The sequence below is a fragment of the Durio zibethinus genome, chromosome 11, assembly GCF_047325235.1.
Source record: "Durio zibethinus cultivar Kanyao isolate XHJ-2024 chromosome 11, ASM4732523v1, whole genome shotgun sequence".
Classification (NCBI taxonomy): Eukaryota; Viridiplantae; Streptophyta; class Magnoliopsida; order Malvales; family Malvaceae; genus Durio; species Durio zibethinus.
In genome coordinates this window covers 23,336,917-23,347,823 of record NC_143172.1, presented here as the reverse complement: position 1 = coordinate 23,347,823, position 10,907 = coordinate 23,336,917, and the positions used below count along the sequence as shown (strand labels likewise).

General features: G+C 27.3%; 1 protein-coding gene across 1 annotated transcript; it reads left to right on the top strand.

Moving 5' to 3' along the window:
• Positions 1 to 693: 693 nt before the first annotated feature.
• Positions 694 to 8,971, top strand: LOC111291261 (serine/threonine-protein phosphatase PP2A catalytic subunit-like). Its single transcript, XM_022882902.2, has 6 exons — positions 694 to 1,105; positions 2,396 to 2,510; positions 2,943 to 3,051; positions 3,129 to 3,206; positions 7,982 to 8,173; positions 8,260 to 8,971. Exons 1-6 carry the CDS (start codon positions 853 to 855, stop codon positions 8,431 to 8,433), a joined length of 921 nt encoding a protein of 306 aa, XP_022738637.2. The 5' UTR covers positions 694 to 852; the 3' UTR covers positions 8,434 to 8,971.
• Positions 8,972 to 10,907: the final 1,936 nt, after the last annotated feature.

The window sequence follows — 10,907 nt, the reverse complement described above, 5'->3', positions numbered from 1 at the left end:
AGCGTAATTTACTGCTTGTACATTTTGATTGCCTCATGAATCTTTTAATTTAGTAAAGAGACTTGCCCTAATTGCCTACATTAATATTGTCGAAAGTTCAAACACAAAATATGAAAATATTTAGATTTAAGGGTTGTGAATGTAAATTACCCTAAATACAATTTATATCAAAATTCAATTGATATCTTTCTATTTAGTAAACAGATTATTAATTTTTTTAAAAAAATTTAAATTGTTTGGCCCATTTAATCTTTCGTACAAAATAAACTCAACTATTAAAATGGAATATGCTACTTATGTATTTATTCCATTAAAAAATAATTTATTTGCATTTTCAAATTAATTTATAATAAAATTTTTCTTTTTAAATATGTGAATACATAATGAAACATGCATATACATGCTTGCATGCAAACTTATATATAGATATGAAAGTATTAATTTATGAAATAATTGTGTAAAATCGAAAAAACATCGTTTCTCTAACAAATTTAATTGGGGGGCTTGAATGAAACAATAAGAAAGTTTTAAGCCAAAACTTTGAAAAGTGGAATCTGAAGCCGTACTTTATATTTATTCCAAAGAAAAGGACGCAATACTTAATAGAGCCAAAACCAGGGACTTATAAGTGCAAATTCCAATAATTATCTGGCAACAAAAATAATGTTAGCTTAGCTGCAAGGGAAAAAAACTGTGCTTTGAGGACCAAATCCTATCTCCCCAAACCCTAACCATGACCTGATCCCAAAAATACTCAAACTTCCATCTTCATCCCTCCACCGTCCGATCAAAACCCCATCACAAAATAATATAATTACGAAAGAAATCAACGAAAAGCTCAACTGCTAGACGATGCCGTCCCACGGCGATCTGGACCGTCAGATCGAGCACTTAATGCAGTGCAAGCCGCTATCGGAGGCGGAGGTGAAGACTCTGTGCGAACAGGCACGTGCGATCCTCGTGGAGGAGTGGAATGTTCAGCCGGTGAAGTGTCCCGTCACCGTCTGCGGTGATATCCACGGCCAATTCCACGATCTCGTCGAGCTGTTTCGCATTGGTGGCAACGCTCCCGACACTAACTATCTCTTTATGGGCGATTACGTAGGTAGATCCGCTTTTCGTTGCATTTAATTGCGATTTCTTTGTTCAAATGAAAATTAAGTATTTCTTTAGTGCTTTTTTTTTTTTTAATTTTATCATTTTTTATATTTAGAAGATTTATTGATTGGCAATTTTTTAATATTATGGGATTTGTGTTTTCAGATTATAGTAATTATTATTGATTGAAATCAGAAAAAGTTAGAAGGAAGATTTAGGGAACGAAATGACACACGTGTAATTTTTTGTATGCTAAAGGGAAAAATATACTGTTGAATTATAATGCAATAATCATTTAAGCCCTTAACATTTTATTGCAATCAATCAAGCTCTTAATTGAACCCTTAAATGGACAAAATCTAATCAAGTGGCAAAATTTAATCAATCAACCTCTGAGCTATAGTCAGTTGAACCCAGGGATCTTAAAGAGAGAGGGGTAAAGAAAATAGAGAAGAAAAAGAAAAAGAAAAAAGTTTATTTTATTAATGTTAAAACATATATTAATTGCGTCAAGTGTCAAACTTTAATCTATTTTATTGATGTCAGATGAAATTTAATCTTATTTGGTAAAAAAAATTAACGATATTAACTTTTTCATCTAAATAAAGGCTTAATTGAATGCAAATAGATGCTGGAGGAGTTTATTGATTGCAATAAAAAAAATAAGGGCTTGGATGATTTAGTTCAAATGTTTTTTTAATCCTTTAGTCTTTTTTGTATTAACTTCTTGATAGTTGGAAATCAGTTGATATTGTCTGTTCAAACCGAACTGCTAGCGTATGACAAGGTTAAGATAGAGCTGTTGGAGGAGAGATAAGTAAATTTCAGAGTATTTCCTTGTTGAACTTGAAAATTGTTGATTCATTGAATTTCAACCAAGCCAAGCCCCTTTATGAGATTTCAATAAATTTTGTTGATTATAGTGTTGTTTGGTTTCATTTGTGATATGCACAAGTTAGTTTCCGTACATTAAATGTGAGCCACAAAAGCAAAAAAATTTACCCTACAGCTGAAAATTTCCAGGTTTTCTTGAATCTTGATTTTTGGCACTTGGTAGGAAGTACAAAGCAATGGTAATGTTACCTTTAGAACAGGAGTTTGTAGAAAGATATTGTAATGTCTTGAGATTGAGTTGTATTAACAATATAGTATCATTAGTTCACTGTTTATTTTTCATATGGTCTGTGCTGGCCTTTTTCTAGTCCAATATTGCAACAAATCATACATATTGATGCATCTTTACTAGGTGCTTAGCATAACAGCACTTATCTATGCTTTTGTCCCTTGTTGTATGCAGATCGAGGATATTACTCTGTGGAGACTGTCACTCTTTTAGTTGCTCTGAAAGTTCGTTATAGAGATAGAGTAACTATTTTAAGGGGAAATCATGAGAGCCGCCAGATAACTCAAGTGTGAGATATACATATTTACTGTTTTTTTCCCTTTTCATTCAGTAATTGCACTAGCTGTCTTGCTTGTTGTCAACTAAATAAGTTTCTGCCAAAAAGTACTCATGCATGTTCTTTGGAGTACTTTAATTTTCTTATGTCATATTTTTATGTCATTAAATGAAAAATTGAAAATGTAATAATAAGGTTTTCTTGCAAGAAGTTTGCTTGATTAGTTCACCAAAATGTTTGTAATTTTGTTCTTTTATTTGCTGGTGAATGCAAGGACAAACTATTCTGTCTTGTAAGATAGTTGGAGGATTGGAGTATGGATACTTGTTAAACCTAAAACACATATTTTGATCATGATATGCTAGTATAAAGGGTTGAAGTTATTTAGTGATTTTGCTGGATCAGTCTGTGCTCATATCAATAACCAAGAGCCTCTCTTTTCAGGTATGGCTTTTATGATGAATGCTTGAGAAAATATGGAAATGCTAATGTATGGAAGTATTTCACTGACCTCTTTGATTATTTACCTCTGACCGCCCTGATTGAGAGTCAGGTTTGAATTCTCAGACACAGTCTTACGCTGAGCATTTTTCAAGATCTCAGCTGACTACTATTTTATGTGCCTTGCAGATATTCTGCTTGCATGGTGGACTCTCACCGTCTTTGGATACATTAGATAACATCCGCGCTCTGGACCGTATACAGGAGGTAAACCTGTAGTTCCATTATCCTTCGCACTTAAAATTTTATAGTCTTAGAGATTGTCTACCTTGTATTAATAATAGTATGTGCAGAAAAACCTTTAGAAACATGGTACACTACTAGAAAAAGTTGTTTTAGCAACATTTAATGTAATTGCAAAATGGAAATTTATCGTTCCTAAAATCTTTTCTCAATGAAACAAAAGTTGTTGCAAAGTTGTTGTTCGTACCTCTGTTGTTAAAAGTATGTGCAACAATTTTCATTATAAGAAAAGTTGTTTTAAAATATAATTTTTTCAAGGATGTTTTCTTGTTGGTAAATAAATTATGTTTAAACAACGACCTAATTTAGTTGTTAGAACTTTTTTTTAACAACTAAATATTTGGCTACCAAAACTTTTTATGTAACAAAATTTTTTTGTTTCCTAAAAATTTATTTGTGACACAATATTTCTGTTGCAAATCACTTTGGCAACAACTATTTTGTTGTCACAATAGTTAGTCTAAAATTGACAATAATCATTGTTAAAATTGTTATGAAACAATAATTTTGTCGTTTTTAACTTTTTTTGCAACGACTTAAAAAAATTTAACAATTAATATCATTGTCACAAATAATTTTTTTTTTAATAATATGTGTGGTTACAAATAATAAACAAATATTTAACAGCAACTTTATTAGTTTTGAAAATGACAAATATTGTTATAAAAAAAATTACACAACATTCATCTTGTTATGATAATTTAAATATTTACTATTAATAAAATTTAAAATTGAATAAAATTTAATGGCTAAAAAATGGAAAATTCATTTGAAAGAAAAATAAAATTACATTAAAAATTTTATTTATTTTGTTGTCATTTAAAATACATTTGTCCAAAAATATATTACAACAATTAAAATTCCTAAATGGGTAAGGAATATCAAAATGTATTACAATAATTAAAATTCATGAATGAGTGTAAATAATTCTGAATGTAACCTCAGGTTTATCGTACAACTCCATTGAGTTAGTTTCATGGTTGATAGTGTAGCAATTCCATATGCTCACTTATTTGGATGGGTGAAAAATCTCTATTAAAGAGTAGTTGGATTTCCTTAAGTGCTTCTATGCCTAGATCCAATGCATTTATAGTCTACAAATAATGAACAATATCAGTTAATAAAAATATGGAAAATGTGAAAAAAAAAAATGAATATCTTTCTTTTTCATCCAGAACCAACAAATTAAGATGCTAAAATTTTTCTAACTGCACATAAGTTTCATAGAGAGATTTTCAAGGTTAAACATAAAATATTTTTCTTTCAGAAAACAAATAAGCACCATCTATTTGAATAGATTATATTAAGATTTTCTATCAAGGTATGAACAAATATTAATTAGGCAATATCTAGGGAACAAGGACCACTTATATCTTGGGGACAAGAACCACTTACATATTAGAAAGCACATGGCTGATTAATACACTCAAGGGACTGCCATTAGGGAGACATTCCAAACCATTGTCTATCATTGCAGTAAAAATCCAATTAGACTCCCCTAAAAGTGTTTTTACGATCATTTTAAAATTCTTAAGTTTCATGTATAAAAATAGTCTTAACTTCAATATTGCAATCAGCATAGCTGCCTGCACTGGAACCAGCAGAGTGGCTGCCTGCAGTGATAGCAAGCAAAAAAAAGAAATGAAATTGAACACACCATCCGAGGCTCCAAATCCAATCATATTCAAATCCTATTACCTTATAGATATAACTAGCTGTCTAAAACAAATAATGAATGTTGCAAGACCTTAAAAAAATAGGGCTTAGGGCTTAAAGAATTATAATTTATATATAAATATTTTACATTGTGTAATCTAAGCAGGCAATCAATTCCTAAAATCTACTCACCCAAAATTGTTTTCCTAAAATCCCTAAATTCAAATTGGATCATATGGTAATAGAGAATCTTTCACCTAAACGGAAATGGAAAAACCAGTTTAGAAATAAATCCCTAAATTTTTAGGGGCCAAACCCAAAACCTTCATGATAATAAAATCCTCCAAATCACCATATTTACTCATATATTCCCTCAAACCTTCAGCATCCACCTCCTACAGGATTCCCAAAGAAAGTTCATCAAATTCAACAAAATCACAAAATACCCAGAAATAAAAACCCAATATTTCACCAAATTAGGAATAGAAAATTAACACAAGCTTCCGTTTCATGGAGACAAATCCAAAAAAATATTCAGTGACAAATAAAAGCTAAAGGCTCTATTAATTCTAGGAATCCAAATTTCTATGATGGATACCAAATCTTCCAATTGGGGCTTAAACATGGGAAACACTAGGACAGATTGTGGATTGAAAACAAGGAGCAAACAACAGAACAAGCAAACAAAAAATAAATAGAAAAATCACCTAAAAACCAATCTTAATGAAATATCCAGCTGTCGTTATCATTGTCTGAGATTTAAAAGAATGACACTTCAACCGTTGCAATGAGGAAAAGAAAGGGAGAAAGAAAGGCGGTTGTGAGGGATAAGGGAAAGAGAAAATAAAAATGAAAGAGGGACTTTTAGCTTACGGGTAAAAATTTTGAGGGTTGCCTTGCCGACAAATTTTTTCGGTATAAAACAACCCATTTTATGTTTTATGCCAAAAATTGTAAAAAATAATAATAAAAAAAAGTTTTAGAATTTTTTTAAAGAAAAATAGGGATAAAGGAAAATTTGTGAAACATTTTCATTATTATATGTATTTTATTTTGTTTTAATATGAAAAAATATTAATATGCATATTTTATCATAATGATTTGTATGCTGTGTTATAATAATATCTTGTCATATAACTTAAATAAAATTATGTAATGAAATATTGCTATACATGTTATTTAGGATTAATTTTTTATTTTATATTTACAATGTATAATCTTTTACCATTATATATGTTTTCTAGAATTTAATAGATGTTCTTATTAATATTAATTATTAAATAATTTTAAAAAATAAAATGATTATTATAAATATAATATTGTTTCTTTAACAAACAACTCGCATGTTATCTTATTTTTCAATTAATTTTAATAAAAAACAAAATTGGCAGATGATGTTAAAAAAGTAATAATATGTTAATAGCCTAAACCATTATTTTGATAATGTTAAATATAAAAGATGTAGAAGAGTATAAAATTTTTAATCTTAACATTTTTAAGTCTTGAATTAATACATTAATAGCTAATTTTTTTTTTTCCAAATAACTAATCCTCTTTACTTTACTAATTAATAATATGATTAAATTATAACTTTATACAATTTAAAAATAATCATAAATTATATTTTTCTAATCCATAAAAAGAATGAAAATTTTAATTTAATAAAATTTTTTTCAAGTATTTAAATTTCAAAGTAATGATACTATAACCATACATTTATTTAATAGTACATCCTTCTTTGAGAACATAACTTGATATTTTTTTTGTTATTAAAAATATAGAAATTTCATAACAACTATTTTGATCATAGTATAAAATATTAAGAAACATTTAATGAGACAATGATTATAAAAATTGTTGCAAATCTAATAAAATTTTCAAATGACTTTTTTGTTGTTACGAATAATATAGAGATTTTGTAACAACTATTTTAATTGTTGTATAAAATATTTTTTTTAAAAATTAATTACAAAATGACTATAAAAAGTCGCTGTAAATTTAATAAGATTGTGCAACGATATTTTTTTATTGTTATGAATATTATAGAGATTTCGTAATAATTATTTTGATTGTTGTATAAAATATTAAGAAACATTTAATTAAACAATGACTATAAAAAGTTATTGCAAATATGATAAGATTTCATAATGATTTTTTTTTATCGTTATGAATATTGTAGAGATTTTGTAACAATTATTTTGATTATTGTATAAAATATTAAAAAATATTTAAGTAGGTTATAAAGTCGATGCAAATTTGATAAGATTTCATAACTATAAATATTGTAGAGATTTTGTTACCATTATTTTGATCATTGTATAAAATATTAAGAAATATTTAATTAGACAACAATTGTAAAAAATCATTACAACTTTGACAAGATTTCATAGCAACTTTTTTTGTCGTTATGAAAATTGTAGAGATATTGTAACAATTTTTTTTTTTTTTTGTTGTATCAAATATTTACAAAGTGAATTAAACAACAAAATGAAAATTTGTTGTAAATATAATAAGATTTCAGTAACACTTTTTTTATCGTTACCAATTTTATAGAAATTTGCAACAACAAAATATATCGTTTTATAAAATATAAAAAAATTTAAATTAGTAACAAATATGAAAAATCATTATGAATATAATTAGATTTCGCAACGATGTTTTTAGTCATTGCAAATTATTGTTGTTAAAACCTTACTTTCTAGTAGTGGTACCGCATATAAAGTGCAATATTGACGTATGTGGAGTTCGTAATGGGGCTTTCGAAAATAAGAGGTAGGTTAGAGTAAAGCTTATTGTAGCTTTTGTGATATGCCTGACTCACTAGCCAAAGATACTAGGACTCATGAAACTTCATTGCCCCTTGGAATGCTTTGTGCCTTTGTTATTGTTAACATCAAATACACTGGTAATACTGTTGATGCTTATAAGGTGAAATCATAACAGCAGCATATATTAAACAGTGCAGCATTCTCATTCTATTGTTTTTGCAGAAGCCTAATAGGTGTCATCACATCAAATATGCCTCTCCTGGTATCGCTGCATTTCTAATTGTACTAGTATTTTCCTATTGGTTGGGTGTTTAGGTTCCTCATGAGGGTCCAATGTGTGATCTCTTATGGTCTGATCCTGATGACCGATGTGGATGGGGAATATCTCCTCGGGGAGCAGGGTATACCTTTGGACAGGATATTTCTGGGCAGTTCAACCACACGAATGGGCTCACTCTGATTTCTCGAGCTCACCAGCTTGTTATGGAAGGATATAATTGGTCCCAGGTGTGGATCCCTCATCAAAATAGAAACATAGTTGAATGTTTTATTCTCACAGATTATTATTTACATTTATCTCCGTATCATTGTAGGACAAGAATGTGGTAACAGTGTTTAGTGCTCCAAATTACTGCTATCGCTGTGGAAATATGGCTGCAATACTTGAGATTGGGGAGAATATGGAGCAAAGTTTTCTTCAGTTTGACCCAGCTCCACGTCAGATTGAACCTGAGACCACGCGCAGAACCCCGGACTATTTTTTATAATTCCATTTACTTACCTCCTGGAAAATTTTCATGTTTCCTGTTGTGTTTTTGTAGATGTGTCTTACAAGTTGGGGGAGTTCGGAGGGACAAAAGAAACCATTGTTTTTATCATTCTTTCGGTTGTTCTGGTGCTGCATTCGTACGAGTCTATAGGGTTAATTTATAGAAGGCTTTTTTATCTTGTATTCTAAGGGGTGAAGGAAGTAGAATAACAAGGGATCTTTTTTTTTTTTGTTCTTGCTGCATTACGAGTTTAAATCACCAGGATGTTCCAATTTTTATTCTTGTAAATGTTGATTATATGTGAGAGCTGTTTCTTGTGGTACTTCCCTTCCCAAACAAAGTGGATTGTATCTTCAACTTGGAAGAGCAAAGTCACTTCATTGGTCAATGCATTCTTCTGAATGGATGGTACAGTTTTTCTGTTTGTTCTAGTAGGTGATGCCAACTTGAGCTGGTGGGTTTTGGAGAATGAACCATAAATCCATTAGTGTTACTCGGAAATGAAGGGAGGGGAAAGTTTTCCTAATTGCTTTTTTACATTTTTGTCTATTAACTTCTCAATTCTCTATTAATTATATTTACCAATCCATTATATTGATTTTTGTAGATTTAGAGAGAAAGTGAGAGTGTTCACTTGACATCTTACTTTTCCTTCTAAATTTGTATTTTAAAATTTTTTGTTTTTTGTTTTTACTTTTTAATTTGTTTCAGTTTGTTTTTTTAAATTAATAGGGGTAAGATGATAAAATAATTTATATGATGGATTTTGATTCGTTTCAATTCAATTAATGTATTTTTTTAAATAAAGATTGGATTGAAGTTTTTTTTTTTTTTTTTTAATTATGGTCAGATAGATTTAAAATGTTTTCTTTTGTTTTGGATATATATAAAAATATCATTTTTACTTTTTATTTAATTTTATATTTAAAAAATATATATTTATTAATAAAATTATTATTTAATATTTTAACTTAATAAATTCATAAAGTACTTCATTTAGTTTTTTTTTTTGTCTTTATTTTTTAATTAGAAAAATTTTGTAAAAAAAAAATTAATAAAGATAGGAATAACAACAAAATTTATATATGATGAGTTTCAATTTATCTTGATATCCAATAGATATAGGTTTTTTAAATCCGAGAGATTAAGGCTTTTTTGAAATTTTGGTTAGGAAAGCAAATTTGGAGTATTTTATCTTATTTCAATTATATTAAAAAAATATTTGATTATTTATTAAATTTTATATCTATATATATTATATTAATAAAATTATTATTTAATATTTTATTTCAATAAAAATTATATTTTTGCATAATTAAAGGCAATGTATATTTAAAATAATATTTTTATTACTAAAATAAATATATCAAATTAATTTTTGGTCAGTTCAGGTTGAATGAATATATATATATATATATGATAGATCAAGATCGGATATTAATAAATAATAACTCAATAATTGATTGAAATTAGAATCAGACTTAATTATTAAACGAACGGATTAGAATCAGAATAAAAATAAATTTGTTTAGACGAATTTCCATCTTTAAATGGATGTGTAATTAGGCACCCCATTAATTTGGATTTTTTTTTTTTTTTTTTTTTGCTTAAGGTGCTTCTTCTTTTTAGTTTTGGCTCTTTTTTTTTTTTGCTTTTTTTTATTTACTTTTTTTTATCTAGATTTGAAAAAATAAATTAACAATAAAAGTGTAAGTGTGATACCTTATTTGACTTTTTTTTTTTTTTTAATAAAATAAATTTTTTAAAAATAGAGTTTATAGAGATTAAGATGTTAAAATAATACATATCCAATTAGTTTCGATCCTTCGATCCATTAAAGATTTTTTTTTTTTTTTGAAATCAAAGTCAAGTCGAAATAAGATGATTTTTCCTTCTTGAAAATTAAGGTTAGGTCGGAGGCAAGTTTAGGGTTTTTTTATATCTCATCTCATGGTGTATATATAAATATATATTATTTTATTTGATTTATATATATATATATATATTATATTAATAAAGTATTATTTAATAAAATATTATATTCGTATATAATTAAGATGTAATTTATATTAAAAAATTATATTTCATAAACATTACATTATTAAATTGACTTTTGAAAAATAAAATTGGATGCGAGTTATACATATATATATCGAGTTAAAATCAAATACAAAAAATAATAACCCTATATCGAGTTGGTATCGAGACGAATATATACACACTCTTATTTGATCCATTATCATCTCTAAATGGATTTCATTTTTTTCCCTTTTGTTTGAACCTATCCTTTTTTGTTTTAACTTTTTTAATTATTTTTTTAATATTTTTAACTATGTTTATAAAAATAAATTTAAAAGAATAGATTTATATTTAAATTTATTATACAAGTTATAAAAACAAAATGCATATATTACTTACAAATTAGTTAATATATTTTTACTAATTATTATTTTTATTAAAAAATTATAAAT

Excerpts from the sequence above, each read along its gene's own strand:
- LOC111291261 (XM_022882902.2), top strand. The coding sequence starts at position 853 with ATGCCGTCCCACGGCGATCTGGACCGTCAGATCGAGCACTTAATGCAG. Across the intron at positions 1,106-2,395 it reads CTTTATGGGCGATTACGTAG|ATCGAGGATATTACTCTGTG; the intron begins GTAGATCCGCTT and ends TGTTGTATGCAG. Across the intron at positions 8,174-8,259 it reads AAGGATATAATTGGTCCCAG|GACAAGAATGTGGTAACAGT; the intron begins GTGTGGATCCCT and ends GTATCATTGTAG.